The sequence below is a fragment of the Aquarana catesbeiana genome, linkage group LG11 (assembly GCF_042186555.1).
Source record: "Aquarana catesbeiana isolate 2022-GZ linkage group LG11, ASM4218655v1, whole genome shotgun sequence".
Taxonomy (NCBI): domain Eukaryota; kingdom Metazoa; phylum Chordata; class Amphibia; order Anura; family Ranidae; genus Aquarana; species Aquarana catesbeiana.
Genome location: NC_133334.1, coordinates 259,566,442 through 259,592,287, shown reverse-complemented (window position 1 = coordinate 259,592,287; position 25,846 = coordinate 259,566,442). Strand labels below are relative to the sequence as shown.

General features: G+C 47.9%; 1 protein-coding gene across 1 annotated transcript; it reads left to right on the top strand.

Annotated features, from left to right (window-relative positions):
- The first annotated feature begins 4,401 nt into the window (after positions 1 to 4,401).
- GINS2 (GINS complex subunit 2) lies at positions 4,402 to 15,346 on the top strand. The gene is made up of 5 exons (XM_073603914.1): positions 4,402 to 4,535; positions 7,809 to 7,923; positions 8,211 to 8,310; positions 12,279 to 12,405; positions 14,706 to 15,346. The coding sequence occupies exons 1-5, from the start codon at positions 4,446 to 4,448 to the stop codon at positions 14,829 to 14,831; spliced, it is 558 nt and encodes a 185-aa protein (XP_073460015.1). The 5' UTR covers positions 4,402 to 4,445; the 3' UTR covers positions 14,832 to 15,346.
- The last annotated feature ends 10,500 nt before the right edge of the window (positions 15,347 to 25,846 follow it).

Below are 25,846 nucleotides of genomic sequence, written 5' to 3'. Positions count from 1 at the left end.
CAGCTCCATCCTTCTTGTCCCCCTCTCATCTCATCCCAGCTCCATCCTTCTTGTCCCCCTCTCATCCCATCCCAGCTCCATCCTTCTTGTCCCCCTCTCATCTCATCCCAGCTCCATCCTTCTTGTCCCCCTCTCATCCCATCCCAGCTCCATCCTTCTTGTCCCCCTCTCATCCCATCCCATCCTTCTTCTCCCCCCTCATCCCAGCTCCATCCTTCTTGTCCCCCTCTCATCCCATCCCAGCTCCATCCTTCTTGTCCCCCTCTCATCCCATCCCATCCTTCTTCTCCCCCCTCATCCCAGCTCCATCCTTCTTGTCCCCCTCTCATCCCATCCCAGCTCCATCCTTCTTGTCCCCCTCTCATCCCATCCCATCCTTCTTCTCCCCCTCTCATCCCATCCCAGCTCCATCCTTCTTGTCCCCCTCTCATCCCAGCTCCATCCTTCTTGTTCCCCTCTCATCCCAGCTCCATCCTTCTTGTCCCCCTCTCATCCCAGCTCCATCCTTCTTGTCCCCCTCTCATCTCATCCCAGCTCCATCCTTCTTCTCCCCCCTCATCCCATCCCAGCTCCATCCTTCTTGTCCCCCTCTCATCCCATCTCCATCCTTCTTGCCCCCCCCCTCATCCCAGCTCTATCCTTCTTGTCCCCCTCTCATCCCATCTCCATCCTTCTTGCCCCCCCTCATCCCATCCCAGCTCCATCCTTCTCGTCCCCCCTCATCCCAGCTCCATCCTTCTTGTCCCCCTGTCATCCCATCCCAGCTCCATCCTTCTTGTCCTCCCCCTCATCCCAGCTCCATCTTTCTTGTCCCCCCCTCATCCCATCTCCATCTTTCTTGTCCCCCCCTCATCCCAGCTCCATCCTTCTTGTCCCCCTCTCATCTCATCCCAGCTCCATCCTTCTTGTCCCCCTCTCATCCCATCCCAGCTCCATCCTTCTTGCCCCCCCCCTCATCCCAGCTCCATCCTTCTTGTCCCCCTCTCATCTCATCCCAGCTCCATCCTTCTTGTCCCCCTCTCATCCCATCCCAGCTCCATCCTTCTTGTCCCCCTCTCATCTCATCCCAGCTCCATCCTTCTTGTCCCCCTCTCATCCCATCCCATCTCCATCCTTCTTGTCCCCCTCTCATCCCATCCCATCCTTCTTCTCCCCCCTCATCCCAGCTCCATCCTTCTTGTCCCCCTCTCATCCCATCCCAGCTCCATCCTTCTTGTCCCCCTCTCATCCCATCCCATCCTTCTTCTCCCCCCTCATCCCAGCTCCATCCTTCTTGTCCCCCTCTCATCCCATCCCAGCTCCATCCTTCTTGTCCCCCTCTCATCCCATCCTTCTTGTCCCCCTCTCATCCCATCCCAGCTCCATCCTTCTTGTCCCCCTCTCATCCCATCCCAGCTCCATCCTTCTTGTCCCCCTCTCATCCCATCCTTCTTGTCCCCCTCTCATCCCATCCCAGCTCCATCCTTCTTGTCCCCCTCTCATCCCAGCTCCATCCTTCTTGTCCCCCTCTCATCCCAGCTCCATCCTTCTTGTCCCCCTCTCATCCCAGCTCCATCCTTCTTGTCCCCCTCTCATCTCATCCCAGCTCCATCCTTCTTGTCCCCCTCTCATCCCATCCCAGCTCCATCCTTCTTGCCCCCCCCCTCATCCCAGCTCCATCCTTCTTGTCCCCCTCTCATCTCATCCCAGCTCCATCCTTCTTGTCCCCCTCTCATCCCATCCCAGCTCCATCCTTCTTGTCCCCCTCTCATCTCATCCCAGCTCCATCCTTCTTGTCCCCCTCTCATCCCATCCCAGCTCCATCCTTCTTGTCCCCCTCTCATCCCATCCCATCCTTCTTCTCCCCCCTCATCCCAGCTCCATCCTTCTTGTCCCCCTCTCATCCCATCCCAGCTCCATCCTTCTTGTCCCCCTCTCATCCCATCCCATCCTTCTTCTCCCCCCTCATCCCAGCTCCATCCTTCTTGTCCCCCTCTCATCCCATCCCAGCTCCACCCTTCTTGTCCCCCTCTCATCCCATCCTTCTTGTCCCCCTCTCATCCCATCCCAGCTCCATCCTTCTTGTCCCCCTCTCATCCCAGCTCCATCCTTCTTGTCCCCCTCTCATCTCATCCCAGCTCCATCCTTCTTGTCCCCCTCTCATCCCAGCTCCATCCTTCTTGCCCCCCCCCCCCTCATCCCAGCTCCATCCTTCTTGTCCCCCTCTCATCTCATCCCAGCTCCATCCTTCTTGTCCCCCTCTCATCCCATCCCAGCTCCATCCTTCTTGTCCCCCTCTCATCTCATCCCAGCTCCATCCTTCTTGTCCCCCTCTCATCCCATCCCAGCTCCATCCTTCTTGTCCCCCTCTCATCCCATCCCATCCTTCTTCTCCCCCCTCATCCCAGCTCCATCCTTCTTGTCCCCCTCTCATCCCATCCCAGCTCCATCCTTCTTGTCCCCCTCTCATCCCATCCTTCTTGTCCCCCTCTCATCCCATCCCAGCTCCATCCTTCTTGTCCCCCTCTCATCCCATCCCAGCTCCATCCTTCTTGTCCCCCTCTCATCCCATCCTTCTTGTCCCCCTCTCATCCCATCCCAGCTCCATCCTTCTTGTCCCCCTCTCATCCCAGCTCCATCCTTCTTGTCCCCCTCTCATCCCAGCTCCATCCTTCTTGTCCCCCTCTCATCCCAGCTCCATCCTTCTTGTCCCCCTCTCATCTCATCCCAGCTCCATCCTTCTTGTCCCCCTCTCATCCCATCCCAGCTCCATCCTTCTTGCCCCCCCCCTCATCCCAGCTCCATCCTTCTTGTCCCCCTCTCATCTCATCCCAGCTCCATCCTTCTTGTCCCCCTCTCATCCCATCCCATCCTTCTTGTCCCCCTCTCATCTCATCCCAGCTCCATCCTTCTTGTCCCCCTCTCATCCCATCCCAGCTCCATCCTTCTTGTCCCCCTCTCATCCCATCCCATCCTTCTTCTCCCCCCTCATCCCAGCTCCATCCTTCTTGTCCCCCTCTCATCCCATCCCAGCTCCATCCTTCTTGTCCCCCTCTCATCCCATCCCATCCTTCTTCTCCCCCCTCATCCCAGCTCCATCCTTCTTGTCCCCCTCTCATCCCATCCCAGCTCCATCCTTCTTGTCCCCCTCTCATCCCATCCTTCTTGTCCCCCTCTCATCCCATCCCAGCTCCATCCTTCTTGTCCCCCTCTCATCCCAGCTCCATCCTTCTTGTCCCCCTCTCATCCCAGCTCCATCCTTCTTGTCCCCCTCTCATCCCAGCTCTATCCTTCTTGTCCCCCTCTCATCCCATCTCCATGCTTCTTGCCCCCCCTCATCCCATCCTTCTCGTCCCCCCTCATCCCAGCTCCATTATTCTTGTCCTCCCCCTCATCCCAGCTCCATCTTTCTTGTCCCCCCCTCATCCCATCTCCATCTTTCTTGTCCCCCCCTCATCCCATCTCCATCCTTCTTGTCCCCCCTCATCCCATCTCCATCCTTCTTGTCCCCCCCTCATCCCATCTCCATCCTTCTTGTCCCCCCCTCATCCCATCTCCATCCTTCTTGTCCCTTCTCATCCCATCCCAGCTCCATCCTTCTTGTCCCCCTCTCATCCCATCCCAATCTTTCTTGTCCCCCCTCATCCCATCCCAGCTCCATCCTTCTTGTCCCCCTCTCATCCCATCCCAGCTCCATCCTTCTTGTCCCCCCTCATCCCATCCCAGCTCCATCCTTCTTGTCCCCCCTCATCCCATCCCAGCTCCATCCTTCTTGTCCCCCCTCATCCCAGCTCCATCCTTCTCCCCCATGCCTCCCTCCTCTGCAAGTCTCACAGAAATGGTCACAGACCTGGCAGAAGAGAAGAGCACATTCAGCTGCAGGGGCGGGGGAGGTGCTGCTGGCGGGACTCGGGAGAGAGGCTGAGCGGAGAGAGACCCGATATTCAGAGTAGGAGGGGAGTCTGTAGTTGGTGCTGGCGGGGGGGGGGGGGGCACACTGGCAGAACTGAGTTTATGCGGCTAAAATCCCACCTCAGATCAGCCGCGTTGTTTTGTGTGCTGCCCCCCGCCTCCTCCTCTGTGTACAGGAAAACATAGGAGGAGGGGGAGGGGCGGGTTCAGTGCACTCCGCTCTGTGTGCCCGGGACAGATACCGGCTGCTATAACATGTGTTGCTCGCGGCGTGCGGGAACCATGACAACCCGCACACACCGCGGGGCATTCCGGGACTCAGCCCTGATTCGTGGGATTCTGGGAGAGGGGCTGATTTCCGGGACGGTCCCGACCAATCAGTGACGGTTGGGAGGAATGCAATGTATATAGAGACAGTGCTATGAACGGAGGGCCCGCCCCCTCTCTCTAAACTTCGCTTTATCTCCCCCTCCCACCAACTCTGCCCTGGAACGCACGCGGCCCGTGATTGGCTGGAGAGGTGAGCGCGGGAAAACAACGAGCTTTTTTGTGCGATGGACGCCTGTGAGGTGGAGTTCCTGGCGGAGAAGGAGATGGTGACCGTCATCCCCAACTTCAGTCTGGACAAGGTCTACCTCATCGGGGTGAGCTTCACCGGCTGGGGCGGGGCAGGACAGGCGCTATAGAAAGAAAAACTATTATAATGGGAGCCCCCCCCATAGACCTGCATGTCCTCACTTTGTACAATGCTATGGACTGTGCAGGTGCTATAGGGGGCGTGCCTAATCAGGACGCGACTGCCCAATTACTGTGTGACCCTCCCCCTTTGTACAGCGCCGTGGTCTATACAGGTGCTATAGAGGTCAGTAATCACCAGAAGCAATGATATTCTGATGATCTCATCACCTCCTGTAGGGTCTCGCTTTGTACTGCGCTATGGAGAGTGTCGGAGCTATGGAAGGCGACAGGGAGCGATGATATACTAGGAGCTCACATAGACCTGTATGTCCTCTAATTGTACAACGCTATGGTGTATGTTGGTGCCATGGGAGCCAGCGGTAACCAGGAGCAATGATATTATAATGGGGGGCCTGTAGTTCCTCACTTCGAACAGCGCTATGGACTATGCGGGTGCTATAGATGCCTGTAACATCTATACAGAATGGTCTGTGCCTGTTCTACCACCCCCCCCCCCCAATATATATCCCTTTCATGCCTAAGAGCCCTTGCACACTGGGGCGGGGGGCGGCGTCGGCGGTAAAACGCTGCTATTATTAGCGGCGTTTTACCGTCGGTATGCAGCCGCTAGCGGGGCGGTTTTACCTCCCACTAGCGGCCGAGAAAGGGTTAAATACCACCGCAAAGCGCCTCTGCAGAGGCGCTCTGCCGGCGGTATAGCCGCGCCGTCCCATTCATTTCAATGGGCAGGAGCGGTAAAGGAGCGGTATACACGCCGCTCCTTCACCGCTCCGAAGATGCTGCTGGCAGGACTTTTTTTACCGTCCTGCCAGCGCATCGCTCCAGTGTGCAAGCCCTCGGGGCTTTCATACTGGAATACAAGCAGCGGCACTTTCGGGGCGGTTTGCAGGCGCTATTATTAGCGCAATAGCGCCTGCAAACCGCCCCAGTGTGCAAGGGCTCTAAAGGATATTTCTGACACTTGTTGCTTACAAGTTAAAATCTGTATAATTTTTTTTTTTTTTTTTTGATAGAAAATTAACAACCGGCCCATAGCCGAATGACGGCTGCAGGGTGGTTGCTTAACTCTGGGAGGACGTCATATGACCCGGCGCATCACGGATCCCGGTAAATGGCCACTGATCACGGCCGTTTACCATGTGATCGCTCCGTCAAATGACGGAGCCATCTCATGTAAACAAACCGGCGTCATCTGATGACGCCGGTTCCTCTCCTCCCCTCCTGTGTACCGATCGGTACACTGTGAATGGAGAGGGGGATGGATGGCTGCAGCGCTGTGGGCTGGATGTGTAGTGCCCACAGCGCTGCTCAGTGACATCCAGCCATCCATCCATCCATCCATGCTCAGCCATCCCTCACTACTCTGCAATGCCATGCAATACTCTGCAATACCCCGCCGTACTCTGCCGTACTCGGCCGTGGAAGTCTCACACATGTGGTATCGCCGTACTCGGGAGAAGTAGGAGAATGTATTTTGGGGTGTCATTTTTGGTATATACATGCTATGTGTTAGAAATATTGTATAAATCGACAACTTTGTGTTTAAAAAAAAAAAATGCGTTTTAACCCCCCCCCCCGCCGGCCATACGTCCTTGACTTTGTGCGGGGATATCTGAATGATGGGTGCAGCTACAGGCATCATTCAGATATCAGCTTTTTCAGTCGGTTATTCCCTACACCATAAGAATGATCATATCGGCTGTTCCACTGCTTGATCATTCCCCCCCCCCCCCTCCTGCCGCTCTCCGGTGCTTCTACCGACTCACCGCTACGATCAAAGCCGGGATCTTTTTTTTATTTTTTTATTTTTTTTTTATTTCAGGCTTCCCAGCCTAGAGGTGAGATGTGGGGTCTTATTGACCCCATATCTCACTGCAAAGAGGTCCTGTCATGCCATATTCCTATTACAAGGGATGTTTACATTCCTTGTAATAGGAATAAAAGTGGTCAAAAAATTTTTCTTTTGGAAAAAAGCATCAAACTAAAATAAAGTAAAATGAACAATAAAAAAAAAAAACGTCCCTGTGTGCTTGCATGCAGAAGCGAATGCATGCGTAAGTCCCACCCACATATGAAAACGGTGTTCAAACCACACATGTGAGGTATCGCTGCGATCGGTAGAGCGAGAGCAATAATTTTGGCCCTAGGCCTCCTCTGTAACTCAAAAGATGTAACCAGTAAAAAAATTTTAAAGCGTCGCCTATGGGGATTTTTGAGTAGCAAAGTTTGGCGCCATTCCACAAGCGCGTGCAATTTTGAAAGGTGACATGTTGGGTATCTATTTACTCGGCGTAACTTCATCTTTCACATTATGCAAAAGCAATGTTTTGAGCTGTCATGAATTAAATTTCATTTATAACAGCTACAGTATGTTGACCTAGTGATAGGGCTGGGGGAAAAAAATCTATTTGAATCTATTTGAATCGAGTTGAGAGGTCAAATCGAGTCAAATTTTCAGCAAATTGATTTTTTTTTTTTTTTTTAACCAGGATCGGCGCTGACACAGCGCCAGTCCTGAGGAGCTGCGGGCAGGAGTTTTTGGGTGAGGCCGCGGCTTCGGCCTAGTCCCTGAGGCCGGACGCTGCGGACTAGGCTGAAGCCGCGGCCTCGCCTTAAAACTCCTGCCCGCAGCTCCTCAGGACTGGCGCGGTGTCCATCAAAAAAAAAAAAAAAATTCTAATCCTGAATCAAGTGGGGGGGGTTTTTTTTTTTTTTGAGAAAATAGCCCAGCTCTACCTAGTGATCACCTGATCCCCTGCCTGCTGCACAAGCTGCAATTGGTGGACACAGCGATCACGGGAGCAGTGCTCTCTGTGCCCTTAGCTGGATGACATGTTTTACATCCAGCCTGGCAGTAAATGTGCTGGTGGTGGGCGGCAACTAGATAATAACCCCCGATCAATAGTATAATGGGAGACTAGACAAGATGTACAGCGCCATGGTACATTCCAATGTGACAGACGTGTGGGTGCGCGGCCCTGAAAGCAGGCAGCGTGCGTTTGGGGGCGCACAGCTGTCAAATTTGGAGCAGCAGCTGATGTGTCCCCAGCTGACATGAATAATGGGATGAGATGCACGGAACACCTGTGCATCCCCACGCAGGTAAACACGGCCCTCACACAGGTATATGCTGCAGACTAGATTGAACATTTTTCTTTTTTCTTTTACAATCGGTAAACTTTGGATTTCCATTAACGCTGCCGGTTTTCCCTTCCCAGGGTGATTTGGGCCCATTCAATCCCGGTCTGCCTGTCCAGGTCCCGCTCTGGATGGCTATCAATCTGAAGCAGAGGCAGAAATGTCGCATCGTCCCCCCGGAGTGGATGGATGTGGGTAAGTGATATTTTTGTCCTTTTCACAGGTAAGAGAATGACAGCAGCCCAAGTACACCGATCCCCAACTGAAGTGGACAGCAGTCGTAGCGATTCGATGTTTTTTATTTCCTTAATTATGATATTACAGTACAGATACAAGTTTAATCCAAAGATAAATTGTTTACAAAACCATCACGTTTTCACAGGCTCTGCCCTCTTCATCAGGGCTCAAAGGAAATGAATTGAAACCATGGGGGTTTGCACAACATCCATCAGCCATTTGTTCATAAATGTATCCATTTTCAGAAAAGCTGGAGCAGATCCGGGACAACGAACGTCGAGAGGAGACCTTCACCCCCATGCCGAACCTGCATTACATGGAGCTCACTAAATTACTGCTGAACCAGTAAGTCATAATACCTTGAAGGTGATATTGTATGTATAATTGTACATTTATCTCAGTGGGATGTTAAAAGACTCTCGGTTGGGATAATAGAAGTTAAGCAGCCACCTTGCATCGACTTAAAGGGTTAGTTCACCTCTCTGTACTTTAAAAAAAAAAAAAAATCTCCAATGCTTTTCATCATCCCCAGCACACTGCAAAGCTCTGTTCTGGTTTTAAAAAGCCACCGCTTTCCCATTGCATATCTCCTGCACAGCCTGTCTGCCAAAAGCTCTATGTGGTCAAACCTCCTAATATTTTGTCCTGGCTAAACCATGATCCTCAGTCTTGCACAGTTGTACCGGCTCCTCTCCTGGACCGAAATGGGCTTACTCTGATTTCACTGCACACTGTGAGCTTCTCATAATGTGCATTAGAAGCTGCAGGAAGTCACACAGAGCCCGCCTCATTTCCTGGCTGGAGGGCGTTCAGCATCATGTAGCCCTTTCCTCCACAATCTGACTATCCCTGTTCCACCCCTTTCATTCATTGGCTTTCAGTTCTTTCAATAGTGGAGGCTCAGCATCACACGTGGGGGTGTCAGTATCCAAATACAGCCTGTCCAAGAATGCCCACTTCTCCAGACTGACAACCATCCCAGGTGATTTGATAATTGCATAACTTCCTCTAAGAGCCATCCCGCTGCTTGCATTATTAGGGCTGAGGAGTACTGAGGCAGGGTGCTGTGATGTATTCAGGAAGCTATGTACAGCACCCTGCCAGCCCCTCCCACCAGCCATGATCTGCCTGCATTGCATAGGGAGACCCAGTGATGACTTCACATTAGGGTACAGTGCCTCCAAAAGTATTCATAGCCCTTGAAAACCCCCTTGAAATTTTTTTCATTTTGTCATGTTACAACTGTAAATGTATTTTATTGGGATTTTATGTGATAGACCAACACAAAGTGGCACATAATTGTGGAGTGGAAGGAAAACGATAAATGGTTTTTCAATATTTTTTTTTTTTTTTTTTTTTTGCAAATATGTGAAAAGTGTGGGGGGCATTTGTATTCAGCCCCTTTACTCTGATACCTCTAACTAAAATCCAGTGGAACCAATTGCCTTCAGAAGTCACCTAATTAGCAAATAGAGTCCACCTGTGTGTAATTTAATCTTAGTATAAATACAGATGTTCTGTGAGGCCCTCAGAGGTTTATTAGAGAACCTTAGTGAACAAACAGCATCATGAAGACCAAGGAACACACCAGACAGGTCAGGGATAAAGATGTGGAGAAGTGTAAAGCAGGGTTAGGTTATAAAGAAAAAAAAAAAAAATATCCCAAGCTTTGAACATCTCACAGAGCACTGCTCAATCCATCATCCGAAAATGGAAAGAGTATGGCACAACTGCAAACCTACCAAGACATGGCCGTCCACCTAAACTGACAGGCCGGGCAAGGAGAGCTTTCATAAGAGAAGCCGCCAAGAGGTCCATGGTAACTCTGGAGGAGCTGCAGAGATCCACAGCTCAGGTGGGAGAATCTGTCCACAGGACAACTATCATGCCGCGTACACACGATTGGGATTTTGGTCGGAAAAAGATATGATGGCTTTTCCGATGGGATTCCGCTCAAGCTTGGCTTGCATACACAGTCACACAAGTTGTTTGAACTTTCGACTGTCAAGAACGCGGTGACGTACAACACGACGAGACAGGAAAATTAAGTTCAATGCTTCTGAGCATGCGTGTTTTTTTGCGCATGAGAACTGCATACAGACAGAAGCATTTTCAAGTAGGAACTTTTTTCCGACCGAAAAATAGAGAACCTGCTCTTAATCTTTTGCTGGCTGGAATTCCGCCAGCAAAAGTCCGATGGAGCATACACACGGTTGCATTTTCCAACCAAAAGCTCTCAATGGAGTTTTGTTGGCGGCATTTCCGATCGTGTGTACGGGGCATTAGTCCTGTTCTCCACAGAAGAGTGAGAAGAAGAAAGCCATTGTTGAAAGAAAGCCATAAGAAGTCCTGTTTGCAGTTTGCAAGAAGCCATGTGGGGGACACAGCAAACATGTGGAAGAAGGTGCTCTGGTCAGATGAGACCAAAATTTGACTTTGGTATAAAAGCAAAACGCTATGTGTGGCGGAAAACTAACACTGCACATCACCCTGAACACACCATCCCCACCATGAAACATGTTGGTGGCAGCATGTTGTGGGGATGCTTTTGTTCAACAGGAACAGGGAAACTGGTCATTGTTGACGGGAAGATGGATGAAGCCAAATACAGGGCAATCTTAGAAGAAAACCTGTTAGCCTGAAAAAGTCTTGAGACTGGGGCGGAGGTTCACCTTCCAGCAGGACAATGGCCCTAAACATATAGCCAGAGCTACAATGTAATGGTTTAGATCAAAGCATATTCATGTGTTAGAATGGCCCAGTTAAAGTCCAGACCTAAATCCAATTGAGAATCTTTGGCAAGACATGAAAATTGCTGTTCACAGACGCTCTCCATCCAATCTGACAGAGCTTGAGATATTTTGCAAAGAAGAATGGGCAAAAATGTCCCTCTCTAGATGTGCAAAGCTGGTAGAGACAACCCCAAAAAGACTTGCAGCCTTAATTGCAGTGAAAGGAGGTTCTACAAAGTATTGACTCCGGGGGGCGGAATACAAATGTACCCCACACATTTCATATTTATTTGTAAACATTTTGGAAACCATTTATCATTTTCCTTCCACGTCACAATTATGTGCAACTTTGTGTTTGTATATCACATAAAATATTTATGTTTTTGTTTGTAACATTTCAAGGGGTATGAATACTTTCATGGTATGTAATAAGAATTGAAAGGTTTTATTTTTAATTTTTTAGGCAATATATAATAACGGGGCTCAAAATTTCAAACCTCAGTGCAGCCTCACCAGTGCTTGGGGATCACAGGAATGAAAGCTGCTGGATCACACAGAGCGGGAATCTCCTGCTCCGACACCTATGATAGACGCACACTGGTCCAATTTTCCGGCATTGGACTAGTGTGCTGTCTATCATAGGAGCCAGTCCAGAAGGCAGGACTTTGACATCGGCCAGCTGGGCATTTCAAATCCAAGATGTGTAACAGCAGGGGATCCTCGCTCTGTGTGATCCGGCCAGCTCTCCTCTTCCCTCTCTTCCACAGTTTCCTGGCCGATCGCTGGCTCCCATTCAACCCCGCCTAACCCGCCCCTCCTTCCGAAGCAGCCCCACACTCCCCCTAATCTAATTTCCACTCGCCAAATGCGAGCAGGCGAGTCGAAAATTTTGAGGGCTGGTAATATATAATTTACATGTGCTTCAGCCCTCGTTCACACTGGTGCGATTTGTCATGCAATTTGACAGTTCCAAATCGAATCACAAGTCGCACCCCGTTGCCGGCAATGAAACTTTGAAAAAGGTTCCTGCGCTACTTTTTTTTTTTTTTTTTTTTTTTTCCAATTTCATTGCAACTTGCATAAATTTCTGTTAAACGAAGTCACAAGCCATAAAGAAATCGGAGGTACAAATTACACTGATCTGCGGCTTTGAAAGCGCACTGAAGTAGCGCAGTTTTAAAGTCGCACTAGTGTTAACCAGGGCTTACTGCACTTTATTAGCTCAATAGAAATCTATAGACCGGGATGTCACCTAATATAAGCCTTTTTAGTTGGCTCTACCTATAATTTATATGCCATTTGTTTTATCGCAGCAGTTCAGTGGGGTGGTGACTGTGCTGTCTGCAACTCAGCAGTGAGTTGTCGCCTACTGACTTGTACATTAAAAGCCTCTGAACATGTGAAATGGCAAGCAGGTAAAAAATTTACAGGCTTTCACTGAATTTATTCTTCGGTGAACATCAATTAAAACAAGTGTACTGTCTGAAAATACCCTGGAGAGTGTTTGTGTTTTTTTTTTTTTTTTTTTTATATATTATTTTTTTTATTTTTTTAGCTTTTTAACACTGTTTTTGTTTGCAGCGCCTCAGACAACATCCCAAAAGCTGATGAGATCAGGACGCTTGTTAAGGACACATGGGACACGCGAATTGCCAAACTCCGACTGTCTGCAGACAGCTTTGTGCGGGAACAAGAAGCTCACGCTAAGGTACCAATGTGTTTGACAGTGATACCACTGGGTGTGAGACGGTTAAAGCAGATCTGAGGCTTCTGGATATGTGATTTGTATATATTCCGAATTAAAAAAAAAAAAAAAAAAAAAACTTCTACCTAACTGGACTGAATTTTATCTTAAAGCTGAACTCCTGGGAGATCTAAACTACCCTTTCAATAGGGGTTCCCACAGCACTGCAAGGGTTATATGCATTCTTGTCTAGGGAACTGTTACAAGGCAATTTTACTTACCATATCCCTTGACCCCACTTCCCCAATCCCCAAAAGCCCCATCAGGCGCTCCCCTCTTCCCTCCAATGCACCACGTTGTGGGAGTGCCCCTTGGCATCCTTGCTTACAATGCAGGACAGCAGGTTTTCCATCATACATGGATGACAGGGTGCGATCAACTGAGCGTTGAAGAGGAAACCAGCCGCACAAAGTGAAGGAGTCTGGGGCAGCGAGGGTCAGGGTAAGTAAAATTGCATTGAACTGGTGTTCTAGACCAAAGAGGATATTTAACCCTTGCAGTGCAGGGGTGGCCCACTGCAAGGGGGAATTTTTATTTTTTTTTTTTTTTTTTTTTTTTTTTTTAGAGCTACCTGGATTTCAGCTTTAAAATGTATCCAAAGCAGTACTAGAGCAGTTAAAGGATTCACCTTTTTCAGAAAAAAGCGGAAAGAACACTGTACTTGCCTTGGTGATGAACTGTCAGTCTCCATGCAGCCATCACAGGGGTCTGGGAAATTGGGATCCCCACTCTTCTCCCTCTTCTCTGTGCAGCACTTCCAGGGTGGATCAGAATGATTCTCATTAGCCAGCCCAGAGAAAAGGAGTGATCCATCCCGGAAGCCCTGCAGAAAGAAGGGGCGAAAGAATGGGGGTTTCGAATCCATGGAGTGGTTGCGTGTGCACTTACAGCTCGTCATCCACAGAGGTATGAACAGTGCCGTCTGGGGAGTGGTGAAGGGTGTTCAGGGATCACCTTTTTCAGTTTTTCTGAAAAGGAGAACATACACTTTCAAACTCTTCATTTGCCATTTGTGTCCTACTGGGGAGATCTCCCCTCACTTTCTGACTTTGGGACACAACAGGAAGCGGAAGGAAATCCCCACTTATTTGTAACTAGAGATAAGCTTGGATTGTCCTCTGAAATTCTGCTATAGAGATGAATTTGAACGTACACTCTCTTTATTCTCCAATGAGCTGCGGAATCAATCATCTCCTCCTATTTGATGACCTGGCCCTGCAGCTAATTAGTGTACTTGTACTGTCTTTATTCACTTTTGGTGAATGGGTAGGGATACCATGTAACCTATACTCATTCACACAGAGGGGGTGGTGGGATCTGGGGGCCCCCCTTGTTAAAGGGGGGCTTCCAGATTCTGATAAGACTCCTCCCATGTTGAGAGCACGTGGCCTGGTTCGGTTCAGGTTGGGGGGGTGCTCGCTCGTTCCCCCCCCCTTTCCTGCATGCTCGGATAAGGGTCTGGTATAGGTTTACCGAACGGGTGAACAGGCAATGTTCAGGTCGAACTTTTGCTTGGCCTGAACCGCTCGCCCAACACTAGTGTTAATGCATAAGACAAAGGCAATAGCAAAACTTTGAACAATCGGTGGAGCTCTGGATAATTATTGGGCATAACCCCCTTTGTTAAGTTTATTCCCATTCCATGTCTACCTTTTTGCTATTGACTTTGTCTTCTGTATTTATTGCTATGTCTTGTGTTTTGAACCCCTGGGCTCCCAGCAATCATGGGCTTTATAATGAAATGTTTATCTCCATTACAGTTGTCTTGTGTATAATGGCGTCAATGTCACTGGGTGGCTGATGTTGTCATTTGTACATGTATGTTGGGGAGGGACGTGACCTGTAATTGTTGCTGGATTGCAGTATAAAAAAAAATCAGGTCAGGTCTCCTCCCAGAACTGGATAACCAGATAACCATTTCTTTGGCGGGTAAAAACTGCTCCCACGTATGTATTTTATGTGTGTGTTTAGCTGCTTGCGTGGAGTTCAGCTTTGCCATATACAACAGTATGAGCCATTGTGAAAAGCCGAGGACTGGAAAATACCATGTGCGTGGAAATATGTCCACGCCGAGAGCCAGTGCGTCTTTGCACACATTTGCAGAACGGAAGCTGTTCTTTTTATTCCTGGTTTTGTAGCTACAACTGTTGTCCTCTGTCCCCGCGTCCAACTTGGCTCAGCAATTTCCCGGCCAGCTTGGCCTCCTCTGATCCACCTGCTTGTTCGCTCCCAACTGTGACGCTTCTCTCTCTCTTCTTTGCCAGCTGGACAATTTGACGCTGATGGAGATTAACACAATCTCGACTTTTTTCACCGAATCCCTAAACCACATGTACAAACTACGGACCAGCCTGCAGACCCCGGAGGATGGACAGACTCAGGAATACTGACTCGCCCACCGTGTCAACACAATTAAATTGGCGAGGGTGGGGGGGGCCCCATCTTTAATTAGCTGCATGCTAGTGGGGAGCAAGTTCATCTGTGCCAACAGACTGCAAGCACAAAAAGATCTCCTTCGTCTTCTTTTGCCGTCTTGTATGACTCTGTATTTTTATTGCTGTCGCAGCTCCAGGTGAGAACGATCACAGTAAATTATTAGCTCCGCAGGGCAGTTTAGGAGAAGTTCCTTGTAAATGGATCTGGATACAGGCACCATGGCAATGCTGCATTATTAAGCCTATAAGGCATCCGTGAAGTCAGCGGAACTCAATTACTTCGGTGCCCGCGACATGCGTTCATTCCAAGAGGAGCCTCAGGACCCAGATTTATATCTTTACCCAGAGCTGTCCTGTGTACCGGAGCCTGAGAGATGTCGGCAAGTGATGTCCCTAGTGCTGAGATTCAAAGGAAGATGAAACTCCCTTGTCTTTTTCACAAAAGTTTAATAAAAGGCCTATTTACAGTTCTCTTCTTGCCTCTTCTGTGAAAGACTGGAATGTTAAAAGGCAGCTGCTGGTTAGTAATATGCTGCAGTAAAGGGTCATGTAAGTCATCTGCTGGACTACAGAACAAACCGAAAGGAGCTGTAGGCCAAAAAAGGATGAGTCTCCAAGATAATGTTATTTGGTCATATAAAAAGACAGCAAGCATGTTTTGGGGGCCAGACCACTCCCCCTTCATCAGGGCTCACCAAAAGAGAAAACTTAAATGTACTCAGTGGATCCCTTTTACTGTCCAGTCATTTTTGGTCCTTATATTGATCAGTGTGGTCACTGACCACATTCCCTTCAACATGGTGGGCACCAATGGATAAAACTTGAATGGTGCTCAGCAATAACTTTGCTCCACAAGAATCCCATTCAAGTTAAATCATTTGGATGGCCCCGATGAAGAGATAGCAGCGGCCCTGAAACACTTTGGTTTTCTTTTGTGATATAAAAAGACAACCAACACTCTTTTGGTGGGGTAACCAGCCCATTCATCCTTCATCAGGACACACCCAAAGGGTTGGCCATACCATTCACCCTTCATCAGGGCACACCAAAGGTTTGGGGGGGTTGGAGTGGATAGAGTCCAATTCTGGTCCTAATGAAGATATACGTAGTCATTGTTCCACTTAGTCCATTCAAGTTTTATCCTTTAGTGATCACTGAGGAAGGGAAGAGTGCTTTGGCTCTTGAAATGCATGATTGGTTCACAGCAATCACAAGATATAGAGGCACTCTGACTCTGTACATGTCTGGGCTCTGCGCTGTCCGGTGATGGCTCAAATCACAGCCATTCATAGATTTACTGGCCACCTGAATGTTTTTGGACTACAGTTTTAGTGATAGTCTTTTAAAGTGACATTAACAACTTCAGCCACGGAAGGATTTGCCCCCTTAATGACCAGGCCAATTTTTTTGTGATACTGCACTACGTTGCTTTAACTGACAATTGCGCAGTTGTGCGATGCTGTACCCAAACAAAATTGACATCATCATTTTTTTTTTCTTTTCCCCACAAATAGCTTTCTTTTGGTGGTATTTGATCACCTCCTGCGTTTTTATAGTGCAAAAAACAAAAAAAACAAAACGGAGCGACAATTTTGAAAAAATAATTTTTTTTTTTTTTTGCTATAATACATGTATAAAAAAAAAACATTTATTCGTCAGTTTAGGCCAATATGTATTCTACATATTTTTGGTTAAAAAAAAAAAAAAAAAAAATCACAATAGGCGTATATTGATTGGCTTGCACAAAAGCTATAGCATCTACAAAATGAATAGGTTTATGGCATTTTTATTATTTATTTTTTTTTTTTACTAGTAATGGTGGTAATCTGCGATTTTTAGCGGGATTGCGGCAGACAGATCGGACACTATTGACACTTTTGTGGGACCATTGACATTTATACATCGATCAGTGCTATAAATAGCCACTGATTACTGTGTAAATCTCACTGGTAGGGAAGAGGTTAACACTAGGGGGCGATCAAGGGGTTAAATGTGTTCCCTCAGCATGCCCTAACTGTAGGGGGGGAGGGAGGAAACGCGCGCGCTACCAGGGTGATGACAAAGATCACTGGTCCCCTGTCAGAACGGGGCATCGCCTTGTTTACAAAGGCAGTTTCATGGTTCTGCCTCTATAAGAGGCGATCGTGGGGCGCAGGCGGACACTGAGTCTGCCCGACCCACGGGTACACTCCCGCAGTGAGTGCGCATGCTGCTGGTGGCGCCTGCTGAAGTACAGCTATGACGATTTGTGTAGGAGAGTTGACCTGCTGCAGTAGAATGACGGCGGCTGGTCGGCTAGTGGTTAAAAGTTTTTAGTTTAAAAAAAAAAAAATTTAAACTTACCTGCTCTGTGCAGTGGTTTTGCACAGCGCAGCCCCAATCCTCTTCCCCACGTTCCCCACCGGCGCTCCTGCCTAGTGCCCCCAGAGCAAGAAGCTTGCTCTAGGGCAGTGGTTCTCAATTCCAGTCCTCGGGACCCACCAACAGGCCAGTTTTTAAGTATTACCTTGGGGAGATGCAGACTAGAATACTGCAATCACTGAGCAGCAAATGATATCACCTGTGATGTATTTTAGATATCTTGCAAACCTGGCCTGTTAGTGGGCCCTGAGGACAGGAGTTGAGAACCACTGCTCTAGGGGCTCCTGAGCCGCAGCTCCATCTGTCGATTTCACATACAGAGTGTGACTCGGCCCTGCCCTTGCTCTCTCCTCCATTGGCTGTGATTTACAGTAGCGGGAGCAAATGGCTACCGCTACTGGCTGAGGAGGGAGAGGCGAGTGCACATCACTGGACTGAGATGGGTCCTCCGGTAAGACAGGTCAAACATGGTTCAAATCTTGACTGGTTTAGCAGGTTCCGGCTAAGATTTGAACAGTGTATAGGCAGAATGAATGTACCAAGTTGATCGATCAGCTTGGTACAGCCAGCATGCTAGGTTTTACCTGCGATTATCGCTAGCGGCTGCTATAGCCGCTAGCAATAATCGGTCTGCTCTTGACGGGGATAGCTTTCCACATCCTCCCCCGCTGGCAGAAGGGCTTCCAACAACAACACTGATGGAGGAATTGAGCACGTTTCTTTCTGTTGCAGGAAAGTAATTTGCTCAGTGTATGGCAAGTCTTGAGCTGGCTACATACTATACAATTTTCTTGTACAGATTTCCCCCAAATTATATACGAGGTCAAACCTAAGTTTCAAATTGTATGCAAGCAGGCAGCCCCTTGCACTATATTGTTGAGTTAAATCTAAAGGAAATTGAACAAAAATTGTATATCCAGCTTTAGGGCGGACTGCTGCATGCAGAAGGTTTTTTACCTTCATGCATAAGGGAAAACAACCTTGAACCTTTACATTCCCTTAATTAATTAACCAGTTAGTCACCATACTGGTGACCCCACAATAGGGATAAAACTTTTTTTTGCGGAAGGGAGTTTAACAAGACACGTGGCCACTCATTAAAATTAGAAAAAAAGATGATTACCCTTAAACCACGTAGAGGGTTCTTTACTGTAAGAGTGGCAAGGATGTGGAATTCCCTTCCACAGGCGGTGGTCTCAGCAGGGGGCATTGATAGTTTCATGAAGCTATTAGATAAGCACCTGAACGACTGCAACATACATGGATATACAATGTAATACTGACATATAATTACACACATAGGTTGGACTTGTGTCTTTTTTCCCTTATCGTCTTTCAGGACAGCACCTTGAGAGAGCGTGGCTCCACCCACTTGACAGGAAACACACCTCCACCAAACTTTAAAAGGAGGCTCCTTCCCACTTATCATCAGTTTATGTGTTTCCTCCGGCGGGAACACATGTGGGAGTTTGGAGCTCTCAAGGTTCTGTCCTGAGAGAACAGGCTCCCTACTCCACTATTTTTACCTACCTCAGGAGAGCCGATTCCTCCCATTTTCCACAGGCTTACGGGTGCCGGGTGGATGGGCTCCTTCTCCCTCGTCAGTGCTCGGGGAGAGCCAGGACTGCTCCGGGTATTGCTGCTCCCAGGCGGAGGCGTCGGGCATGTCAGGCATTTCTGTTTGTTTTTTCTTGCCTGCATATGTTTTTTCCCTGACGCCGCCGCCATCTTGGGAAGGGCAGTCAGAGGACTGCATCCGCCGGATGTGAGGTATCCGGAAGTGGGGCGGCATCCATGGAGCAGGCGCCAGGCGTCATTTCCGCCGGAAGCGCAGGGGGAGGAGGGAGGAATAGGTCTGGTGCCTATTTATTGCCGGTTCCGGTCCGGCGCACAGGTGCTATTGGAGTCCGGAACCGGCGTTTTTGCCACAAGCATCACGCTGCTGCCTCAGCATGGATTCAGGAACCGCAGCGAGTGGAACAGGCACAGGCACCAGCAAGGCCCAGGTAAGGAGCAGACTGTAGTTTCTGCTCAGCTTTACTGTGGGGTCTCTCTCTAGCCCTCTTCTCTCTAAATGTTAGTGAAGTTTGAGGGTATTTTTTCCCCCTGGTGGCGGAGGGGCCTGTCAGGGCACATGGGTCTGATAGCTTTTCTCACTGTGCACCTGTGGTGAGCAACCTTGAGTAATCAGGCTGACTCTAAAAGATGGTTTGTCTTTTTTCTCTCTCTTTTTTTCCCTTATCATGGCAGGCCAAGAGCTCTGACCCTGGGATTAGAAAGAAATGCCCTTCATGCAAAATTAAGTTAAATGAAGGCTGGAAAAAGGCTTTATGTCAAGCATGTATTGACTCCTTGGTGAGGGAAGAAACCACTTCCGCATGCAGTGATCTAATCGCATCTGCCAAAAAGGAATTGGATGCTACCATTCAATCCTTCAGATCCTCACTCACCTATCCATCTGCAAGTCAGCCCACTACCTCACAGTCCTCTCAAGGCTCACTGTTAGTCCCGGCAGTAGAGGCGGAAATGGGTCCTCTGAACCGGGAAGGGCTTTCCCCATCCCATTCTAATGAATCGAATGAGGATAGTGATGAGCTGGAAAATATGTCTTCCAAGTATAAATTGTCTTTGGATCAGGTGGATGGCCTTTTAAAGGCTATTTATGCTACTCTAGGCCTTGAGGAAGAGCATAAGGAGATGTCTTTACATGACAAGATGTATGCAGGGCTTAGTGAGTCTAAGTCCCGTACCTTTCCAGTCCATGCAGTGATTTCTGAAACAATCAGAAAAGAATGGGCTGACCCTGATAGGAAACCATTTTTCTCTAGGGCTCATAAGAGAAGGTTCCCTTTTGATGAAGACCCAGCAGCTCTTTGGAATAAGGTTCCAAAACTTGATGCAGCCTTTTCTCAGGTGTCAAGATCTACTGATCTAGCATTTGAGGACATGGGGATCTTAAAAGACCCCATGGATAAAAAAATGGATCAACAGCTCAAGCGGACTTGGCAATCCATTATGGGCAACCTTAAGCCAGCAATGGCAACTACTTGCATCTCCAGGAACTTGGAGTATTGGGTAAATCAGCTTAAAGCTCATATAATAGCAGATTCCCCTAAACAAGAAATCCTTGACTCCTTTTCTACCCTCTCAGCAGCCGTAGCCTATGTCTCTGATGCCTCAGCAGAGTCTATCAGGATGACAGCTAAGGCGGCAGCCCTTGCTAATTCGGTTAGACGGGCTTTATGGCTAAAGACTTGGCAAGGGGACACAGCATCTAAAAACAAATTATGCGGGGTCCCTTTTCTAGGAGACTTACTGTTCGGCCCTGATTTGGATTCAGTTCTGGACAGGACTGCAGATAAAAAGAAATCTTTTCCTGTCAAAAAGAAGAAACAACCAGTCAAACGGTTTTTTCGTCCTCAAAGGGCTCAGGAACAGAACAAGTCTCAAGAGAAAAAGAAAAGCTGGTCAGGGCAGAGGGGTAAGGGCAGAGGAAATGTCCTTTTCCATCCTCCTGCGTCAGCCAGCAAGACGCAATGACAGTCGGTTACAAGTAGGGGGAAGACTACAAGACTTTCTCCCCTATTGGGCAAGCATAACAGAAAACCAGTACATCCTGAATATGCTAGCCCAGGGTTACAATATAGAATTTTCAGATCTCCCCCTAGAAAGGTACTTGGTGACAAATCTTCCAAGAGATGTAACAAAATCCCTGGCAATGAAGAGCCTATTAAAGGATCTGATAGATCAGGGGGTTATGACTTACGTCCCTCAGGGGGAGCTTTATCAGGGATTTTATTCCCGTATATTCCTGATAAAGAAACCATCCGGAGATTTTCGGTTAATCCTAAACCTGAAACCGCTGAACAGATCAGTCCAATACAAAAGGTTTCGTATGGACTCCATCTTCACGGTCAAGAATCTATTGACGAGGGAATGCTTTATGGCATCAATAGACCTTCGAGATGCCTATCTGCATATCCCTATAGCCCCGCAGTCCCAAAAATTCCTAAGATTGGCGATAAATTTGGGAAAAGAGGTTCTGCACTTGCAATTCAGGGCCCTCCCCTTTGGCCTGTCTTCTGCCCCACGAATTTTCACAAAAATAATGGCAGAAGCGCTTGCTCCTCTTCGCATGCAGGGGATTGCGGTAATTCCGTACTTGGACGACCTACTCCTTTTTGCCCCCTCCAGGGAAAGACTGCTAGACAACCTCGGAAGGACCCGAGGTCATCTAGAAACCCTGGGTTGGATCATAAATCTGCAGAAGTCAAATTTCGTTCCAGCCCAGAAAATACTATTCCTGGGGTATCAGATTTGTTCAAGGGAACAAAAGATTTTTCTCCCAGAAGAGAAGAAGGGGAAAGTCCTGAAGGTGGTAGCGTCCTTGCAGGCAAGCCAGCAATTATCAGTCCGACAAGTGATGTCATCCCTAGGAACCCTAACAGCAACCATACCAGCCATTCAATGGGCAAGGTTACATTTCAGGCCTCTCCAGAGCTTTCTCCTGAGAATATGGAATTACAGGTCAGAATCTCTGGAAGCAAAGGTAAAGATACCCACCAAAGTCAAGAGATCACTTTGGTGGTGGAGAAGACAGGAGAATCTGTCAGAAGGCCTGCTCTGGTCATTTCCAATAGAAAAAGTGGTAACGACAGATGCCAGTGTATGGGGTTGGGGAGCTCACTTAGACCAAGACTTCGCGCAAGGAATGTGGTCTCGGACAGAGGCAAGGAGGTCCTCAAATTGGAGGGAACTAAAAGCAGTCACCTTAGCTTTAGATGCCTTCTCTCCCATCCTTCAAGGTTCTCATGTCCGGGTCCTCTCAGACAACGCCACTACCATAGCCTACCTAAACAAACAGGGGGGTACAAGAAGCAAAACACTTCAGTTGCTAGCTTCAAAGATCCTGGTTTGGGCAGAAAAGCATGTTCGGTCCTTATCAGCAGTCCACCTCAAAGGCACCTTAAATGTAGTGGCAGATTATCTAAGCAGAAGGCGGATTCAGGAATCAGAATGGAGCCTGAATCCGGAAATCTTTGCAATGATTACCAGGGCCTGGGGTCAACCGCAAATAGACCTATTTGCATCACAGGAAAATACACAACTCCCAGTATTTTTCTCTATTCACAGAAACGACAAGGCCCAGGGGACAGATGCGTTAATCCAGCCCTGGAACTTCCATCTGGGTTACGCATTTCCTCCTTTCCAACTTATCCCGTTGGTGTTAAGGAAGATACAGAGGGAGAAGGTGGAAGTAATCCTAATTACTCCATTTTGGCCAAAAAGGGCATGGTTTTCCACCATTCTACAGATGGCAGTCAAACCATTTTGGCGGCTGCCTCTCCGGCAGGACCTGCTCCTACAGGGTCCAATACAGCATCCGGGAGTGGCCAGTCTAAGCCTCACGGCCTGGTTTCTGAGGAGCAGTTGTTAAGAAACAAAGGTCTGTCACAACCCTTGGTAACTACCTTACTTTCCAGTAGGAAAATAGTGACCAGAAAAATCTATGCTAAATATTGGAAGGTCTTCAACTCTTTTTGTCATTTGACTAAGAGAAAAGTTAAAAATTTAGTGTCAATTTTGGAATTTCTTCAAGAAGGGGCAGACAAGGGATTGTCAGTCAGCACCCTTAAAGTTCAAGTAGCTGCTTTGGGAGTATTTCTAGAAAGACCAATCTCTTCTGAGCCCTTGGTTATAAGATTTTTCAAGGCACTTACCAGATCTAGACCAGCTCCGGCTAAGCACTTTCCCAATTGGGATCTATCAGTGGTCCTGCAAGCCCTTACAAAGGAACCTTTTGAACCACTACAAGGAATCTCTCTAAGGAATCTTACTCTTAAGACCTTGTTCTTAGTTGCAATAACGTCAGCAAGGAGAATTGGTGAGCTGCACGCCCTATCTGTTAAGAGACCCTTTTTAACCATCTACACAGATAGGATTATACTTAAAACCGATCCAGGTTTTTTGCCAAAGGTAGCGTCAGCACACAATAGGTCGCAGGAAATCATCCTGCCAACCTTTTGCTCTAACCCTTCGGGGGAAAAAGAAGGCAAATTCCACAATTTGGATGTAAGGACTTTATTACAGTATCTGGAGGTAACAAGTAACTTTAGATCCTCGGATTCTCTATTTATACTTTTTTCAGGTAAAAAGAAGGGCCAACAAGCTTCTAAGGGGTCTATAGCTAGATGGCTTAAATCAGCTATTCTAGCAGCCTACGCTCAGTCGGGGCTATCTCCCCCGCTGGGAATTAAAGCACATTCTACCAGGGCTCAGGCCTCTACATGGGCAGAAATGGCTGGTGCCACCCCAGATCAGATTTGTAGGGCGGCTACGTGGTCAAGTTACCTTACGTTTGTCCGTCATTACAGACTGGATCTTCTGTCAGCCAGTGAACAGGCTTTTGGCAGAAAGGTCCTGCAGGCTGTGGTCCCTCCCTAAGTGGGTAAGTCTCTGTTATCCTCTCAAGGTGCTGTCCTGAAAGACGATAAGGGAAAAATCAAGTTAGACTTACCGGTAACTTGTTTTCCATGAGTCTTTCAGGACAGCAGCAACCCGCCCTTATTGTATTAAATTACTATGCTGTGACTAACCATATTCTGATTATGTGTTCCAGCTTGGGCCGGAGGTTCTCTACTACTACTGATGATAAGTGGGAAGGAGCCTCCTTTTAAAGTTTGGTGGAGGTGTGTTTCCTGTCAAGTGGGTGGAGCCACGCTCTCTCAAGGTGCTGTCCTGAAAGACTCATGGAAAACAAGTTACCGGTAAGTCTAACTTGATTTTTTTTTTTTTTTACCTTACCTACTATGTAAGTGACAGCCACTTACCAGAATACTTAACTTTCAGTACAGGGCTGGGCTGAGGATTAAGAAGTAGAAGCAGCTGCCTAGGTGCTTCAGCAGGGAGCTAGGATGCTATGAGGGCAGAACCTGCAACTTAAAAACATGACTTTGTCCCACCTTTCCAATGTGGTACCAGACAGCCGTCTCAGAAAAAAAACACAGCTCCGCTCTGCATGTGCCCACAAAATTTAAGAGCAGGTGAGATCAGATTATGGGCAAGGCCAGAGGAGGGCCAAATCCCCTCACCCCACCCCCTCTCTCCTAACAGATACAGGAGGAGTTTGGCTTAGTTCTACATGTTTTCAACAACCTGCCCCTCTTGTAAGTGTTTATTTGTAAAATATGATCTAAACCTGGATATGAAAAAAAAGACCAAAAATTAATATTAACATTGCCACCTTTTTCTAGCTGAAGATAAAGGTAATTTTTTTTTGGGGGGGGGGGGAGAGAGTTCTTATTCAGCCTCCATGATGACAGAGGAAAGCGCGTTGCCTGCGGCAGGAGCCACAGCAGAGGGTTTTTAGCTAGCTCTCCTATTCATATGTTAAAAAAGATTTGTATCCTCATGAGTTATTCATGAAATTCGATGCAGATCTCTCTCCGGATGGAGATCACACGCAACTATAATTTTACTTAATAGCCCATTTGTAACAGCAGGCTGATTGCGGACGCGCCTCTGCCGCTATTCTGAGCCATGCAAATCGGCTCTGTGCCTGCAGCCAATCGCACCGAGTAGGATGAGGGTGTGTCTGGCCTTCATTTGCATAAAAAGGAAAAACGCAAACCACCCCCCCCCCCCCTTTTATTCAGGGTAGAGGTTAATTAGACATTGTTTGGCATGAGATCAGTTCACTGACTAATGGTCTCATTTAAAGGGCACCCCCTCCATTAAGGTACACAGAGTTTGAAAGTCAGGGGCTGATGGTATTTATTACTCCATGTTGCTTCTAATGTATCCAAGCTGGGACTGTTTCAGAGAGAAGACTTTTTCTGAGGAAAAAAAAAAAATACCACTCCAGTATAACTCTACATATTGAGAGGACTTCAGCAGATTGGATTCCACATTCTGTAAACACTCAGAGTACAATAAGGGACATCATCAGTTTTATTGGTGTAGCAAAAAGCCAAGTCCACCTTTCTACCATGTTGACGCTTAGAGTAGAACATGAAACTAATTCTGCATAGGTGGCAGTTTTTTTTTTTTTGTTTTTTTAATTCGGTTGGGTGTATTTTTATTTAAATTTTTTTTTTTTTTTTGCAAATGGTAGCATCATTCTTTAAAAATAATACATACACCTTCAATCTCTTTAGCCCTCTCCCTTTCCACCACAGGTAAAACTCCCAGTACTGTAACCCAAATGATATCAGTGGGGATGCCACACCTCTGTGCAGACTCCTGGTGGAGAGTTATGCCGTGTACACACGGGTGGACTTTTCGACCGGGCGAATCTGACCGTGTGTGGGCTACGACAGACTTTAGCTTTGGAACAGGTTTCAAATCTTTCCGACGGATTCGAGTCTGATCAAAAAATCCGCTAGTCTTTATGCTAGTCCGACAGACGAAGACCAACACTAGGGCAGCTACTGGCTATCAACTTCCTTATTCTAGTCCGGTCGTATGTTATCACGTACGAATTCGTCGGACTTTGGTGTGATCGTGTGTAGGCGTCAGCATACCAAGACAATTTCGTGCTCTAAACTTTGTGGGAACAGTTTGGGGATGGCCCCTTCCTGTTCCAACATGATTGCGCACCAGTGTACAAA